General features: G+C 37.3%; 2 protein-coding genes across 5 annotated transcripts in view; one reads left to right on the forward strand and one right to left on the reverse strand.

Annotated features, from left to right (window-relative positions):
• CENPQ (centromere protein Q) overlaps positions 1 to 18,905 on the forward strand; it is a 138,555-nt gene that overhangs the window by 45,367 nt on the left and 74,283 nt on the right. The window contains exon 9 of one of the 4 annotated variants that reach the window (XM_082347657.1): positions 1,662 to 3,479. The exons of the other annotated variants lie outside the window; for them this stretch is intronic. Coding sequence (XP_082203783.1) covers positions 1,662 to 1,700 — 39 coding nt within the window. The 3' untranslated portion in view covers positions 1,701 to 3,479. Of the gene's footprint in view, positions 1 to 1,661; positions 3,480 to 18,905 lie in introns of those variants that run through there. 4 annotated transcript variants of the gene reach the window in all.
• Positions 14,034 to 18,905, reverse strand: part of RHAG (Rh associated glycoprotein) — a 35,765-nt gene continuing 30,893 nt past the window's right edge. The window contains exons 8-10 of the mRNA XM_082347673.1: positions 17,311 to 17,384; positions 17,027 to 17,100; positions 14,034 to 16,309 (exon numbers count right to left, since the gene is read on the reverse strand). Coding sequence (XP_082203799.1) covers positions 16,229 to 16,309; positions 17,027 to 17,100; positions 17,311 to 17,384 — 229 coding nt within the window. The 3' untranslated portion in view covers positions 14,034 to 16,228. The remainder of the gene's footprint in view (positions 16,310 to 17,026; positions 17,101 to 17,310; positions 17,385 to 18,905) is intronic.

Genomic DNA, 18,905 nt, shown 5'->3' on the forward strand with positions numbered 1-18,905 from the left:
AAGCCGGGGGAGGACTCTTCCATATTTCTGAAGTTTAGTGCCACATGGAAAGATATAAAACCTTAGCACTGGCTTAAGACAAAGCCAAATCTCTCCAGTTTTTTCAAATCACCTTTCTCAAGTAAGATGCCTTACCTGCTGAAAAGGGCATGAAAGCTTCCTTCTTGATAAGCTTCCCGGTAGAGTTAAGGAAATGAAATGTTTAGGGTTAAATGTTTTTGGTTTTTCCTACTGTGTTTGATCCCAAAGCACAGAGGTCAGGGATGACCTCAGTGCCCTAGAGATAAAAGTGTTATTAGTGACAGAGATGAAACTTCTTCCTAAAAAAAGTGGCTCTTTAAGATGTATGGTGACCTTGGTTGGCAATTTTTGTGAAGCAGTGTGTTCTAGAAGGAATAGGAAGTGGAGAAGGGGGAGGTGGGGCTTAGGATTGAGTGTGAAGTAGTCATGTACTCAACCAAATTTTCATTCGGTACCTTCTAAAAAACACAAGCTTCGGATTCAGAACTGGGAATAAATTCTTAGTCAGGTATCTGCTATGTGATAACAGCATGTTATTTAACTTTTGATAAATTCCAGTTGCTAAATTCATATGATGGCAGTTAAATAGTCCTCATTTGGTGACTCTGAGCCTTCCTGGTGGGTTTGGGGGCTCTGTTAAAGTTTGATCTTTTATCTCCAGGGACAGTGACGGTGGACAAACTAAATTTAACAAGCCCATCAAAACAAATCCTCCAAAATAAGCTACCCCACTTCCAAAGCTTGCCACATACTCTGAAACAATGTAGGGCTGTCAACAAAAGTAGTTTTAATTGTGATATAGGAAAGAGTATTCTGAAAACTAAAACTACACCAAGATAATAATAAAAACAAAAGTTTGCCTTGAAATCAAGGGCAATGTTCACTGCTTCAGCTTGGTGAATCACAGTTTCCTCTTGAAGAAAGTTTTGCCATACTATCATTGTGGTTAGCTGTTTTATCACAGGAACTGGTATAGTTTTCAAGTGACAAAAAGCAATCAACTGCTTTTAAGTGTTTTGTTAAATAATAGTCATCCATTCATCCATTCATTCATTTATGTGCCTGGTCATCATACATGGACTTTCTCCTCGTAGTTGTGCTAGATTATTTCCATTCCATGAAAGAGAAGACTGGGGCTCAGGGAAACGAAAGGACCTAACAGCAGTAGCACGGGGTCAGTTAGATGCCCTACAACTCCAAGGCTCTTTCTAACACAACACTCTACCTAGCTCGCACCAGTTCATCTCAGCGCCTCTGTGATTTTGAGCAGCATTTTGATGTTCTTTCCCTTTCCCCTCACCCATCTTCTTAAACCCTTACCTTTGGAATATAGTAATTTTTAAATATAATATTTGTGGTGGTTGCACAGGGTAAGCTTGCGGGCAGGATATCAGCAAATCTCTGTGCTTCGTGAATGACAGCGTCTGCGTAAGGCATTTGAGTTCTGTGTGCCATTCGAGGCACCCACGACTTTGGCGATCTCATCATGGACCTTTTCTGGATAAAACAGAGCATGGTTACAGTCTGCGGTGGGAGGCGGGTATTGAAACAGTCTCTCCATTTTCTTTAAATGTGAAAGTCAAGCCCAAGTGCTCTCTGAGTTCTGACTCATCTTTTCCCCCCACTGCTTCCACCTCCAGGCCTCTATTCCTAGGGCTCCTCTGGGGACCTGCATGTAGTGATGCCTTCAGACCATCTCAGGTTGCTTAGAGGGGAAAATCTACTTTCTTATATCACAAGGAGACTAAAGGTACAAACTATCCTCAAGGGTACAAATAAAGGTATCAGGGAAACTCTAGAATTCTGCATTGTCCAGTCCAAGAGTTTCTGCTTCCTCTCCTTCAGACAATGCTCTGAATTTTAGAAGACTTACTCTGGGTCTTAGGATATCGCGTCATGAGCAGAATCCCCCAGCGCAGCGTGGAGGCCGTGGTCGCTGTACCTGCTGCAAGCAGATTACTAACAAGTGCCACCAAATTGTCATCACTGAAAAAGTCAGTAGATGTATCTTTCTCCTGAAAGAGGAAGAGGAATCATTAGTGATGAAATAATTTTATCCTGGGCAACCATCACAAATAACCTCAAGTGAATTGAAAAAACAAAGTGTTACATTCTTCCCTCAATCGAGTGGAATTTTATTTTATGACAATGTTGTGCAGAATTTTAGGATAAAGCCCATCCCAGATGCTAATAATGATACATAATTCTAAAAAATGGGAAGGTCTGTTTCTCATTTAGGAAAACTGGGAATAAGTTTTTAATTGAGTGATTGGAATATTCCTGGCACTGTTTCTTAAAAAAAAAAAACTTAAATTATCTCTCGAGTTTGTCAATTGAAACATATTTTTCAAGGTTGTAAAGAAAAAAGAATATTAATTCTAAAAGCTAACATATCTGAGATCTTCTGTATATCTTGGTTTTTTCAGAGAGTGACATAAACAGAGGTGGAAAATATTTAAGAATGCAAAATGTAATAAATAGCATTTTTGTAGTGTACAAATCTGTCATTATTAACTTGAGTCTAGTTATCTTTCTTCTCTGAAAGGAGTATTTTTCCTCCAGATGCTATTAATTAAATCAAATAATAAACAATAGGCTAAGGTAACCTCAGAAGAAAATGCTGTTGTTTCCTGCTGTCTCACCAGAAAGGAATCAGTGAAACTTCTTGGATCATTTTTGCCAAATTTATAATGGTAATCGAGGAAAGTCATCCTTATCAAGGAAAATAATTCATCTCTATTCCTGAGTACTTATAACTTTTTAGGAGGAATCCCAAAACAGGAAACATATTGAAAAGCTAAAAATAAAAAACAACAGAGTAAATTAAATATACATATGTAATGCTTGGGATATTGGAAATGATACCACTGTTTCTGAAAGCATTATAGAAATAGCATCTCATATAGACTTAGATTTTACCTCAACTAACAGTGGCAGACCAGACTAGACAAGAGGATTTCATTTATTGGAATTTAGTAACTTACAATTAATATTTATATGACTTAAAATAAGTTCTATGTATCCAGAGTATTTTGCATATTATACCTGTGGTCATAGATATATGTACTTAGAGGTTAGATGAGACATAAAAAAAATTTGTCTTTATAGTCAGAGCTATCAATCTAAGTGTTTTGCTTGCAAAATCCCAGGTGATTCCAGGTCAAACTATTCTGGTTCAATGTAGTATACTAAATTTACTACTAACATTTCCTTGTAGGATCAGAATAATTCTGTTTTAAATTTTTAAAAGGCTGACTGTCCATAGGTCTCACAGAGCAGTACCACTTAAATCCAATATTCCCATACCATTAAAAAGTTCACTGTTTGCTAAATTTAGTGTGTTTGTGAGTGTATTCATTTTCTGAGAGACACGCTTTATGTTTTTGGTCAGATTCACAAAGGGGTTCCTAACCGCCCCCACCCCAGATGACTTAATAAATACCAGAGATAAAAGACCATGCTTAAATTTAGTCATCCTAGGGACATCCCTGGTGGCGCAGTGGTTAAGAATCCGCCCGCCAATGCGGGGGACACAGGTTCAAGCCCTGGTCTGGGAAGATCCCACGTGCCGCGAAGCAACTAAGCCCCTGCGCCACAACTACTGAGCCTGCTCTCTAGAGCCCAGGAGCCACAATGGCTGAGCCCGTGTGCCACAACTATTGAAGCCCTCGCGCCCAAGAGAAGCCACCGCAATGAGAAGCCCGAGCATCACAATGAAGAGTAGCCCCCGCTCACCGCAATTAGAGAAAGCCTGCACGCAGCAACGAGGACGCAACGCAACCAAATAAATTAAAAACAACTTTTTTTAATTAGTCGTCATAGTTGTCTGACCTAGTGTTCTCTAGCACGTGTATTTAGAGTAAACCTGCGGTTTTATGCTAGCAGAGTCCAAAGTGAAATAATATGGTCGATTGTCTGTGGTATTATTGAAAAATGGGAATTGACAAGGCTCCTTTTTCTTACATTCTAGAAGATAGCAACTTCACTTGCAAATGTAAAAAATTGAATTGCAGCACTATTGTGCATTGACATGGCTCAGAATAAATACTAAGGTTTCATTTAGTGCTTTATAATTTTTGTAATAACTGACAGTCCTCTTTTGTTAAAATTCAATTTCCTAAGTGGATTCCTCTGAGCACCCCTTGCTCACTCATGGCTTATCCACATTCCGTGCATAACTAGTGGAACAGGTGAAAGATGACAAAGATGGTAAGAATCTACTAAAGCCGTATAATGAACTATTTACTGGTGTGATTCACAATCCCTGCATTGTAAGATACTTGATGCAGTAATCTGTGATGGGAGAATGATCAGATCTCTTAACCAGGCAGACTCGTCACGTCTCTAGTACTCAGAATGTTCCAGAAAGTGTACATTTTTTAAAAAAAGATCAAGTCCTCTTTTTTTAAAATTTATTTTTTAAATTTATTTACTTTTTGGCTGTCTTGGGTCTTCGCTGCTGCGCGCGGGCTTTCTCTAGTTGCGGCGAACAGGGGCTACTCTTCGTTGCGGTGCGAGGGCTTCTCATTGTGGTGGCTTCTCTTGTGGAGCATGGGCTCTAGGCGCGCAGGCTTCAGTAGTTGTGGCACTTGGGTTCTAGGGCGAGTGGGCTCAGTATTTGTGGTGCACGGGCTTAGCTGCTCCGCAGCATGTGGGATCTTCCCGGACCAGGGCTCGAACCCGTGTCCCCTGCATTGGCAGGCGGATTCTTAACCACTGTGCCACCAGGGAAGTCCCGAGAGGTAAATTTTAAAGAAGAAAAATGGTAGACAGAGCTTAGGGAGAAGTGGGGAGAACACATTTCATAGGTGAAATTAGCACAGAACAATAGTACAGAGATGGGAATGAGAAAAAAAAAATGAAAGACTAAGTAGTAAAGAGATTAGGCTGGTTAATATATAAGCAAAGGACAGGAATATTGAGGAAACAAACACACGTGATTGGGGCATATGGAATTAGATGAAGGACACTATTGAAAGAAAGTGTTCTTCTGAGGAATTAACCTTTGTGTTTTGTGACTTTTGAATGTAGGAGAAAAAGCCATAAAGTAGTTTCAGAAGATCAGAAAACTCAAGTCCTGGTTTTTTAGTTACTAAATAAGTCAATCGCTTTGAGTCACACTTATATGTAAAATTGAGATAAAAATATCATCCCTGTTTTCCTCCTAGGGTGGCTGTGAGAAGTAAGTGGAATCCTAGCAGCCCTTTGTAAAATAAAAACTACAATACAAATATGAAATGTTATTATTATTATGTTGCCCATTGAAGTAAAGTACTGGTCTTCTCTTCAGTATATCTCCTGCTAGGCTTTTCAAACTAGGAAGTTATAGAATATAGCAGAACTCAATTTAAAGTATCTGCCCTTTAGAACTTAAAAATTGAAATTTACAGCCAAATCCCAACTATAAATTTCTGCTCCCCCTCCCTCTTCCCTTCTTCCCTTCCTTCCTTCCTTCCATCTTACCCCACAGTCAGGAACTCTAAAATCTTTGAAGTGGAAATTGGAGAAAAATTGGTCTAGTACGTTGTCTAGCCCTTTCATTTTACAGATAAGAAAACAGAGACCAACTTTTTACATAAATTCACACAGCTAATTAATGGCAAGCTCAAAATTAAATTCTGGGTCTCAGTTTCTGGGGCCATGCTATCAGTTGTGACTTTTGAACACACTGTTTTGAGTTTAACTAAAAATTTCTAGAGTAAGACTATGATCACAGCTCAGTTCCTTCATAGTAGGGTATATATGAAATATGTAGATTGAAGTAGTTGAGATAAAGTTCGCAAGTCATAAATACGTTAAGATAAAAATACCACTTTAAATAATAGAAATAGATTTACTAGTATTTTATATATACAAATTTTAAAAAGTAAAAATTAAATTTAAAGCAGCTCTATTAATTTTGAATCTTATCTAATTACCTCATTATACATACTGTATATGAAGCAGTTTTAAATACATACATGCTAATAAACCCACAAGGGTAAAAATGATTTAGGAAATTATAAACATGAATTAAATGAAAAATTATTTATTTGTTTACCTCCAGCATGGTTTGATATGGCCTCTTCAGATTAAGGATGTGCAGATTTCCAATAATTGTTAAAGGTCTGGGTCCTGGAGGAAAATGTCGCTTGGAAGCTTTGGTCATGAAGATTTTAATATTTAAGATAAAAATAAGAATCAGGCTCAGAATTGGAAGTATGAAAGAAGATTCAGGTCCACTCATTATCTTTAAGTAGAAGTATTATTTAAAAAAATAGAAATCTTTGTGACTGCAACCAGACAAAATCAGCAGTTTTCAATGCAAATCACAAACCTGAAAGTGTTGCTAATAGTATTTGTTCTGTGCTATAGTCAACCACCTATTTTTATAATTAACATGAATTAAGCCCTACACTTTAAGCTTGCCTTATGTGAGCTTCCTTCCCTTTTCTCCCTTTCGCTTATCAGTTCCATCTGTTTTATTCAATAAAGGCTGGAGGGATTTTCTTTTCATGTAAAACAGGGATTAGTCTTAAAATTTCAGAGAAATACAACATGTTTAATCTTCAGTGTGAAATCTACACTTTTACAATACAACTACTGGTATTTGGTAAGATACACCATGATCTGTGTCTGGTTGGTCACATAACAGTGTCACATCAAGAATTTCAAGGTTCTTGTACAATGATGAGCTCATACTTTTCCACTCTCTTAAAAGAGTTTCAGGGAAAGAGCACTGATTTTTAACTTAATGAGAACTGCGTGCAGATCCTAGCACAGACCTTCAGCATGGTACTCAACCTCTTTGAGCCTTCATTTCTTTATCTTAAACTGAGGAAAATAGTAATAATACATAAATGGTTGACTTGTTGTGACGAGTTAAGAATGAACAGATACACAGCTCCTGAAATATACTTAGAATTATACCTGGCATTTCTCATTTTTTTCCCCTCTTTTGTTCCCTGACGAGCATTTTCATTTGTTTATGTCCCTATCCCCTTCTGTCAGAGCTGACTCTTTCATTTTGCTGTCACTAAATTTTCTACCTTTTTATGCTACTGACTTTTAACCATGCATCTGGGAGATAGCTCATTCTAGTTGACTTGATCAAGAAAGAAATATCTTTCCCTTTTGTGTTAGAATGACTATGTAAAAGGAACTATATTAATAGACTGGATTGAACAATCTTTTACATATTGCCTTCTTGATAACAATATTTCCTCAAGTTTTTACTGGTTGCCATTATATTATATATTTACCTTTTAGTGTATCATTCTTTTTCTCCAAGGAATTAAAAATTCTTGAAAGCAAGGACTCTTCCCCTGACCATTCCTACCCGCTGCCCCCAACTATGGAATCCCCAGTGTCTAGAACAGAACAGCTCCTGGCACTTACTGAATTGAAACTGGTCAATAAATGGAGGAGTAAATGAATTATTGAAGTCCCCTGAACATTTTGTTTCTAGAGAGTCATTCCTAGTAACATAGAATTTGCGGAAACTGAGTGACCATGCGTATCAAATTCTGTCATTTTATGGGTAATGCAATTTAGACCCAGAGAGTTCAGGTTTGGTAAGGGTCATGCACTTCTTCCTAATAGAGCTACGATTAGGACTTAGGTCTGCTCCTGCTGCAGTGTTCTTTACAACACGTGGCTTCATGCCATGATACTAAATATACACAACTACTTGACTCCTCTGCTTGGCATGACTTTGGCTTGCTGGAACACAATCCCAGATAATCCTGTCTGGCAGGCACTAACAAAAACCTTCTTGAGCCAAGTCTAAAAGAGGCAGCTGCAGGCACAGAACAAAGGGCTGTATTTCTTTGCATAGAAAGTGACTGTTAGTTTCAGTGATATCCTTTCCGTGATATCCACACTTAACAGTGTTCCCATCAACTAAACTCTTTTTCTAAAACAAAGGAAGGAGGGAGAGACAAAAAAGAGATTCCAATCAGACCAAATGGGAGTGTGTCAGGGATTAAAATGACTTGTATCTGATTCAAATTGTTATATAATAATAGGTAATGCAATATGTAATAGACCCTAGTGATGCTGTTATTATCCCAATATTACAAATGAAAAAAATGAGGCTTTAAGAAGTTAACCAATCTGCCCAAGGTCATGTATTTATTAAGTGAGAGAATTCAAGTTTCCCTGATTCCTGGGCTATTAATTTCTTTAATATATTGCTACTTCCCAGTATTGATTCACACATCTGGCTCTGATTAATATAGCACCTGGAAATGATGATAGCTGACCAGCAATCAAATGTTTCTTGATTGCTCTGATTCTGACTGTATAAAGAAAATTGCTGGATATACTCAACCTTATCTCCTAAGATCTGAGTGAAGAAAGCTGGGGATTTTCTGTCTATAGCTGTTAACTATTGAGAGAGGAGTAATGATTTTTCTGACCATAATTGTGGATTTACCTATATCTCTTTGCAGTTCTATCCAATTTTGCTTCATGTATTTTGAAGTTTTGTTATTAGGGGCATAAATATTTAGAATTGTTATGTCCTCTTGATTAATTGTTTTATTATTATGAAATTACCTTTTTTATAACTAGTTATATTCTTTTTTCTTAAATCTACTTTGTCCAATATTAATACAGCTCTCCCAGCTTTCTTATGACTGGTGTTAGTATGGAATATCTTTTCCTCATCCTTTTACTTTTAAGCCTATTCTTGTCTTTATATTTAAAGTGTATTTCTTGAAGGCAGCATATATTTGGGTTTTGTATTGTTTATTTAATCTGACAAGGATAAGTCTTTTAATTTGAGCCCTTAGCCCATTTATATTTGATGTGATATTGTTAAGCTATTTGTTTTCTATTTATGTTACGTGTGTTTTGCTCTTTTTTTCCTGTTTTTCTCTGTTCTTTTGGATTATCTTTTTTTTTTAATATAAATTGATTTTATTGCCTTTGTTGGCTTATTAGCTATAAAACTGTTTTGTTATTTTAGTAGTTGCTTTAGGGTTTTAGTACACACCTTTAATTTATCATTCTCTATCTTCTAGTGATATTACACCACTCCTTATGGTATAAAAACTTATAATAGTATATGTCCATTCCTTTTTCTCTGGTCTTTATGCTACTGTTCTTATACATTTTACTTTACATATATTATAAATACCAGAATACATTGTTATTTTGTTGTTGTTGTTTAAGCATTTAATTATCTTTTAAAGCACTTAAATAGTAAGAAAATTTTTAAAAGTTGTATATTTATCCAAATAATCACCATTTCAAGTGCTCTTCATTCCTTTGTGTATTATGTTTCCATCTGGTATAATTTTCTTTCTGCCTGAAAGACTTCCTTTAACATTTTTTGTAGTACGGACCTTCTGGTGATGAACTCTTCTATCTTTTATTCTTTTCAATTTATCTAAACTAAAAATACCAAGAAAAAAAGAAAAAACCAAAAAAACCCACCCAAAAAATAGTTCACCTATTTCTCCTACTCTCTACTCCCTGCTTCTGGCAATCACCAATCTGTTCTCTGTATCTATGAACATAGTTTTCTGGGGGTTTTTTTTGGTATATATATTTTTAGATTCTACACAAGGAGAGATAATATGTTATTTGTCTTTATCTATTTTCACTTAGCATAATGCCTTTGAGTTCTGTCTATGTTGTCGCAAATTACAAGATTTCTTCCTTTTTTAAGTCTCAACAATATTCCATTGTATACATATACCACAATTTCTTTAGTCAATAATTAAAAACTAATCTCTCAGATTTAAGACATGAACCAGAAATACAAAGAATTCCAGAAATAGGCCATCTGAGTAGAGTTTGAGATTTTTAATCAAATTGTCCAATCAATCTAAATGGTATTATTTACTACTTTAAGTGATTTTGGAATGGATAAGGTGTAAACACACCAAAAGCATTCAGTGCCTCAGAGCTGGGCTATGTTTTAGGGGTGGACCTCAGGGAGAGGGGCTTTGTGCCCTGTGCCCAAGCCTGAGATTAAAAGGGCATGGAAAGCATGAAAGGGGGGCAAGGAAGGGCAGCATTTGGCTGACAACTGGGTAGTGACTCAAAAAAAGCAGTAGAGGGGAGAGAGGCCTTCTAGTCTGTAAAAGAGGAAAAGAAAGAGAAATAAGGAAGAAAATTAGAAAGAAATAAAGAACAGACAGAAGGAAAGAAAGAAAAAATATTTTAGGTTCATAGATAGACATACTATATATATAAAATATATACATATAACATTTTTAGATTTAAGAATATTCACATGACAAAAACATATATTTATATACATATTCAGCTAAAAATCCACTGAGAATCTTTAAAGCAAATGAGTGGGTCCCTAACTTCATTTTCATATTCACTCTTGAACTTTACCTTATTTTTCTTGCCTCAGTGTGAATTTTAACCTAGTTTCCCTTACATAAATGTAACCTATAATCTATATAGCCCCAACATTTAGTCACATCTGTCAAATAAAAAACCAACTGAGAAAGCGGAGACTTAGTTCAAAAGGATTATTGCAAGGCAGGGAAAGGGACTATTGTAGGAGGGTGAATGCTGCGATCATAATGAAGTCCGCAAGCATCTTAGGAGTACAGAGAGGGGTGAACAAGGCCAGGAAGGACAGGGTGCGTGGAAGCGGGGTAACAGGTGGGATAGTGTCAGAGAATGTTCACACCTCCCACCCCAAGCCAGCCTGTTCTGAGCAGGGTTGTCTGCTGGCTCATGCTGGGTGTGGGCCAAAGTTCAGGGCTCTGGAGGAAGGAGAGAAGCTTAACCAGTCTGTCTAACAAGCGTTTTGTTCTGATTGGTCAGTGAAATGAGTAGTTTAGGAAATAAGTTATGAGGCAAAGCATAGGAATTTGTGCCTGGCCTTGTCACAGGTAAACAAGGGGTTTTGTGAGTCTTATCTAATCATATGCGGAAAGGCTTTTTTTTTTTTCTTTTTCTTTTTTTCAGTGAACTGTGAGGTTCCTTTAAACTTCCCTGTTTCCAGAAGCACAGGGCTTAGGTAAAATTCAACACTGTCAAATCCCTATTATCTAATTTTTGACATATTATTGAAAAAAATTGCTAAAAACTGAAAAAAAAGGATTAGAGAATAAAGATCCACACACATGCATTCATTCACCAACTTTTTGTGGTAAAGTCAAGGGCTTACCCTTGGGTCTGCTGATTGAAATTTCCTATCTTCTTCCTGGCATTAATTACACAAAAAGTGCATTGTCTAAGATATTCAGCTTCAGATTCTTTAAATAACAGAAAGAAACTAGACAAGCAATCTGAATGAAGAATCTTTCTAGATTTTTGTGTTGTTTACTTCCCAGTCTTGATTGTTGTCTTGTTTATTTTATTTTATATGTTGCTCTTGTCTGATACAAGAGCAATTTCTTTGTTTCTTTTTGTTGTTGTTGTTTTAGCAACTTGTCTTTATAGTCTTTCTAATATAGCCAATCTAGAAATGACCACCTTCATTCATTGCACTTATAAAACAAGTGAGCATTGAGTTGGCTGTTTTTGAAAGGTTCTATATAGGCAAGTTACTAAAAATGCATCATTCAAATAAGGATTAAGTAAACTGATAACATCTAATTGTTTGAGGTCTGGCCTTTGCTCTGAGTTTCTGGGAGATAACGCCTGAACCTTGGAATGTCCTGCTTGATAAAGTGTATTTGTTTACCTGGGAACCTTGGGCCACCTGGGTGGTCTCTGGTAATAATATGGTTTATGGTGTGGTCTTTGGCTGTGTGGTAATAGCTGGTCTCTGGAGGGTAAACACTAAGGTCAGCCACATGGGTGACCGGCCAAGTGTATGTGACAAAGCCCAAATAAAAACCCTGGAAACCAAGGCTGGGTGATCTTGTTGCCAGTACTTCATGCACATTGCCACACATCATTGCTGCTAGTAAGCCCAGTCTGCTTGACTCCACTGGGAGCGGACCACTGGAAGACTGTGTCTGGAACTTTCTTAGACCCTGTCTTATGTGCTGCTTGTTTCACCTGATTTTAATCTGTATCCTTTTGCTATTATAAACTGGAACTGCAGGCATAATAGCTTTTCTGAATTGTGTAAATCTTTCTAACAAATTATTGAAACTGAGTGTGGTCTTGGGAACTCCCAAACTGCATTTTCTGATAAAGTCAACATAGAAATTACCACTCACATTAAGTGCACTTGTAAAACATGAATAATATTGAATTGGGTATTTTAGAAAGACTCCATATTGGCAAACTGCTAAAATTGCATCATTCAATTATTAAGTAAACTGGTAACATATACTTGTTTGAATAATATGATTACAGTAATAGAACAGACAGTTTGCTTAATTCCATGAGTTGAGTAAAATGGATGTCAGTAAATAGAACTACTGTATGTTAGTTAAGGAAATGATGGAGGCCACTGGCTTTCCTATTTTTTTATTTATTTTATTTTTTAATTTTTGGCTGCATTGGGTCTTCGTTGCTGCGCACGGGCTTTTCTCTGGTTGCGGCGAGCAGGGGCTACTCTTCGTTGCGGTGCGTGGGCTTCTCAATGCGGTGGCTTCTCTTGTTGTGGAGCACGGGCTCTAGGTATGTGGGCTTCAGTAGTTGTGGCCCACGGGCTCTAGAGCGCAGGCTCAGTTGTTGTGGTGCATGGGCTTTGTTGCTGCACGGCATGTGGGATCTTCCTGGACCAGGGCTCGAACCCGTGTCCCCTTCATTGGCAGGTGGATTCTTAACCACTACACCACCAGGGAAGCCCCTGACCTTCCTATTTTATTCTACAAAATAACTGGCCTATAATCTTCAAAAGTGTCAAGGTCATAAAAGTCAAAGACAGACTGAGGAACTGTTACAGACTAAGGGACTAGAGAGAAATGACAACTAAAGGCAAAAATGTGATTCTGAACTGGATCCTTTTGCTGTTTAGGGCATCATTGGGACATTTGGTGAAACTTTAATTGGGTCTCAGGATTTGATAGTTGCTATGGACTGAATTGTGTTTCTCAAATTCATGTTGAAGCCCTAACCCCCCAATGTGACTGTATTTAGAGACAGAGATTTTAGGAAGTAATTAAAGTTAAAGGAAGTCATAAGCGTGAGATCCTAATCTGACAGGATTGGTTTCCTTATAAGAAGGCAAAGAGCTTTCTCTTGTTTCTCTGTGCTCACACAATTAGGAAAGGCCATGTGAGCACACAAAGAGAAGGCAGACATCTACAAGCCAGGAAGAGGGTTCTCACCAGAAACCAAATTGACCAACACCTTGATCTTGGACTTCCAGCTTCCAGAGCTATGGGAAAATAAATTTCTGTTGTTTAAGCTTCCCAAACTATGGTATTTTGTTATGGCAGCCCGAGCTAACAATGGTCATAGTTTAGCAATGTTAATTTCCAGATTTTGATGATTATATTCTGGTTGAGAGAATATTTGTTAATAGGAAATACATACTAACATATTCAGGGATAACGAGGCCAGAAACTTAAAAGGTTCAGGAAACAAACAGTTCCTTGTACTCTACTTCTAACTTTTTCTGAAAGCTTGAGATTGTTTCAAAATAAAAACTTGTGGAAAGTCTAGTTATTTCAAAGAGGCATTGAGCAAAATATCCAAGTATTTTCTGAGGACGTTTGGTCATACTTTAATAGGTTTCATTTTAGGAGGATACCAATAAAATATGCAGAAAGCTGACATTTGAATTTATGTTGATGAAACAATTTACAAAAATATCAAGGAGCCGCTTTATTGAAGTATAGTTGATGTACAATATTATATATCACAGGTGTACAATATAGTGATTCATAATTTTTAAAGGTTATACTCCATTTTTAGTTATTATAAAATATTGGCTGTATTCCCTGTTTTGTACAATATATCCGTGTAGCTTATTTTATACATAATAGTTTGTATCTTTTTTTTTAATGTAATTTTTTTTTTTTTTTTTTTTTTTTTGGCCACACCACAGAGCTTGTGGGATCTTAGTTCCCCAGCCAGGGATCGAACCCGTGCCCCCTGAAGTATTGGGAGCACGGAGTCTAAACCATAGGACCGCCCGGGAAGTTCCATGCATCTTTTTCTTTTTTTTGTATTTTGGCTCTGCCAGGTCTTAGTGGTGGCACGTGGGATCTTCATTGAGGCATGCAGGATCTTTAGTTGAGGCATGTGGGATCTAGTTCCTTGACCAGGGATCGAACCCGGACCCCCGGCTTTGGGAGCACAGAGTCGTAGCCACTGGACCACCAGGGAAGTGCCCCCCCCCTTTTTATAAAATAGGGAATGTTTCATGAATTTGAGTGTCATCCTTGTGCAGGGGCCATTGCTAATCTTCACTATATCATTCCAATTTTAGTATACGTGCTGCCCAGTCGAGCATTCAAGTAGCCACTTTAGAATAAATGTTTTTTTTGAAACCTATTGACCTGCATATCCAAATGAACTCTCTGGAGACCCTCTGAACGTTGCCTTATGATCAGAGGAACAAGGAGGACTTGGGACATCCTGGTGTCGAAAATGATTCTTTGTGATGATCAGCAAGAGTGGGGACAGTGGATTTTTATAGGTGAACTTTTTCAAAAAGCCCATTTGAAAGAGAAACTGATGCAGGTTTGAAAGAAGTCACCTATTTATCTAGTAAAATATTTAGGATCTACAAATAAATTACACTATTTTCCCAGAGCAATAACATTAAATAATTAATTGTTATTATAATTTTTCAGTTCTAGCATCTAGGAATTGAAGTCCTGTTAATTATGGCAGGGCCTCACTGATACTTAAGCGCATCCTGGCAAGAGACCATGACTCCAGAAATAGAAGAAAAATCTTCAGCATTAACAGAGAGAAAAAAATTTTATGTTATTTCCCTAGAAATGGTTTTGTATGACTATGTCAGTTACCTTTTTCTAAAACTGAGTTCTTCAAAACGTACCCTATAACGTGAGACATTAACTTGATTTTTTTTGCAGTGAATACATAGTAAAAATTTATTTGAATTGAATATGGACTAAGTATGAGGAATGTGTGTGTACATGTGTGTAATGTGTGTGCATGTGCTTGTTACTAAAATGAATTCTAACCACCAAAGAAAAAAGACAAATGCTTTATTTTATAATAAGATTTAATCCACTGAAATTTTATACAAAACAGACGTTGGTCAGATAGCATTTGCGCTCTTGTTGCAAATTAGTAAACATGCAAAAGAAGTTAAGCATAAGAATATTCAAACTGTGAATGAAACATGTCGCCTGCCATATCAGTAAACAAAGGATGTTGCAGCCATTAGCCACTACCTGTTCTCTTGAGGGTGAGCCCTGAAGGAGCTCAGGATGCAAACAGCAGGATGCCTACCAGCAAGCCCTCAGGCACTGCAGCCTCCCCCAGCGGTGCACCTGAGGGGACTCAGGATGGGGAAGAACAGGCTACTGGCCCCAGATAGCTGAGGTGCACATCAAAGGAACGATTTCAATGAGCCCAGACTCTTGCATCTTCCCATACATAGAAAAGTGCTAAATTCATTAACTTGAGATGTCTGGTTTTCTTTCATTAACAGAAATCTTTTGACGTTCTGACTACTTGGTCTTTGTTGCAAAACTCCTGTATATCCTGGTTCCTCCCTTACCTCTTCCAAGCAGTCCCTCAGAACTCTCTGAGAGGCTGTCTCCCGGGCTTATGTCCTCAGAAAGTCTACCAAATAGAACACGATTCTCAACTTTTAGGTTGTGCATTTTTTTTTAGCCGACAAAACAAAGACATAACATTACTAACTAGACCATTTTTAAAATCAAGAGAGCTTAGTCAAAAAACAATCATATTACTGCTTTACATACATACATTTCTTTCTTATTTCTTATATAGATTTCTTATATAAATTATTGTTTCATTGGCTTAGGTTTTATAATCTTTGGGATTGAAGACATAGTATGTACATTAAGACATGATTGGAAAATGTTGGTCTCTTTGTAAATTTTCCTCTATGTGGAAAAAAAAAAGATACAAGAAAATACATGGAACGTTCACCCTGTACCTACCCACTGGCAAGAGTAATCTGGGAGTCCTGAATAGAATCCATTTGACCATCTGTTGTATGTCACATTTCTTCAACTAAACGATCATTGATGCCAAGAGACAGCACCAGATTATGTTAAAACATTTTCACACTGGACATTTGGGGCTCAGGATCTATCCATTCTGGTCCATATTCTCACTGGATGCTGCCATTTTATTTCAAGTCTAGGCAATGGGAAAAGAGGCGGAGGCACAGGAATGGTTTTTAGGCTTCAGGTTCTAACTGGTTGTGGTTGCCGTGTTCATGGAAACGACTGAACATGTCCAGTTCTGTCCTCCTAGGGACCTTAAAAAAAAGAAGAGATTAGGGCACTTTTGTTAGTTTCTTTCACTGGGCTTGTCAGAGGTTAGTATTGAAACAAAGATTTTCTGTAATTATTATTCAAGCTTAGAAAAAACTGGAAATAAAAATTGTTTGAGTTGGGAAAAAATAATAAAACAAATATATTTATCCTGCCCACCCTGACTACATTCGCTTTCCCAAACCTGTTCTCTTTGAAAATCCCATGGAACACATCCAAATATCTATCAGTCTTAAGCTTTGCAGGAAATAATTTGGGAGAAAATGTCAATGAAATAAAGAGATAGAAACCGGAGGATGGAAAGAAGCTGATGTTTTGTTAGTCCTAGAACCTCTTGTGTACTCACTGAAATTCTTCAACCTTGCGTGCTCCACCTGTTTCATCTACTTTTATATGTGGGGTAAAATCTCACACCACTGCCTAGGATTCTTACAGTTTTATGAGGAGCTTTTTTATTGCTCTCGGAGGAGTGAAAGGGCACTTGCCAACTAAAGTCTGTCTTTTCTTCATCTAGTTTCTGCTTTGGAAAATATCATAGCTTCTGATTTTATCTTTCTGGGCACATTTTCTCAATTTCTCTCTATAAATAGGGAGTTCAACCAATTTCATCATAGGGACGCCACACAGACATCTAGACATGAGGTGAGCAAAACTTTCCCTGGTGTAGTCATCATGTACATCCTCAGAACGCTATATAGTACCTCCCAATAAACAGAATCATCGTAGCAGTCCTGGTCAGCTGGTTGTCCCCAGATAGGTATCTTTAGAATCAGACCTGTGAAAGTGGGGAGAAAATAAGTCATGTTATGATGCTGAAGAGGAAAGTCAATTTGCAAAGTAATTAAAATACTGTTGTAAAGTCATCCCCTTGAGCTTACATGATTACTGTCAGAAGTTTAGAAAAATTTTAAATTTACCAATGTTTATTATCATCTAATATGCTGAGAGCATGAGATATAAACATATGTTTACTTTTTATGCTCACCTGTGACTAGCCCTCCAACAAGTGCTGTTCCGATGGAAGAACCTAGCGCAGCTGCCTGCATTGCCATGGCAGACCTAGGAGGCCAAAAAAATTCCATTGTTTTTCCAAGCCAGCAAACAAAGCTCATCTCCTGAGGGCATGCATGCCTGCCCCTTTCAGGCCAGAGTGCATCATTACATACCAGCAAACAAACATTTGTTACAATTTTTCTTTTATCTCATATATTTATTTTCTTTGAAACTCTTGATCAACGTTCACAAATTCTTATAAGCACTTAAACAGGAACTACCTTTTTCTTCAGGAATGATGAAAAGATCTTCCTCAGATTCCATATATATGTGTTAGCACACGGTATTTGTTTTTCTCTTTCTGACTTATTTCACTCTGTATGACAGACTCTAGGTCCATCCACCTCACTACGAGTAACTCAATTTCGTTTCTTTTTATGGCTGAGTAATATTCCATTGTATATATGTGCCACATCTTCTTTATCCATCCATCTGTCGATGGACACTTAGTTTGCTTCTGTGTCCTGGCTATTGTAAATAGTGCTGCAATGAGCATTGTGGTACATGACTCTTTTTGAATTATGGTTTTTTTCAGGGTATATGCCCAGTAGTGGGATTGCTGGGTCATATGATAGTTCTATTTTTAGTTTTTTAAGGAACCTCCATATTGTTCTCCATAGTGGCTGTAGAGAATGGACTTGAGGACACAGGGAGGGGGAAGGGTAAGCTGAGATGAAGTGAGAGAGTGGCATGGACATATATACACTACCAAATGTAAAATAGATAGCTAGTGGGAAGCAGCCCCATAGCGCAGGGAGATCAGCTCGGTGCTTTGTGACCACCTAGAGGGGTGGGATAGGGAGGGTTGGGAGGGAGACACAAGAGGGAGGGAATATGGGGATATATGTATACATATAGCTGATTCACTTTGTTATAAAGCAGAAACTAACACAACAGTGTAAAGCAATTATACTCCAATAAAGATATTTAAAAAAAAAAAAAAGATCTTCCTTAGAGGGTTTAGTATTTTCTAAAAATGTGGTACAAGGTTCTGACTGGCAATCTGATTCATTCAACAACTACTTATTGGGTACTTGCTCTGTGCCAGCTTCCCTTCTAGGCACTGAGGATGGAGCAATATACAAAACAAATGTGAGCAGCCATCTCCCCTTACTTCATCCCCCCAAAAAACAATTGTGATGAAATTAAAAATCAGGAAAGCTAATTTTAACATGTATTGTAGGGACAACTCACTGAAAATATTAAAGTGTATCTATATCTTAGAAGTAGTTACCTTAAAATGAAATGAGTGAAAAATTCCTTATAATTTGGGGAATAGAAGAATGTGATAAAAAGCTATAGAAATGCATAAGGGTGTCAAATGAATTAGGAGTGTGGGAATCTCCTTAGCACAGTGCCTCACTCTTAACAGGCAATTAACAAATAGTTGAGTTATTGCAGGAAAGCAAACCATTGAACTAGGAGAATGTGTTGTTTCTTCCTCATCCTTCAGGGAAAAGAATGTACTTAACTCAGATTCCTTTTTTTCTCTTTATTTGAAGGGTTTATTATTTTTTTTCTACTAAA

The sequence above is a fragment of the Balaenoptera borealis genome (assembly GCF_965194805.1).
Source record: "Balaenoptera borealis genome assembly, chromosome: 12".
Classification (NCBI taxonomy): Eukaryota; Metazoa; Chordata; class Mammalia; order Artiodactyla; family Balaenopteridae; genus Balaenoptera; species Balaenoptera borealis.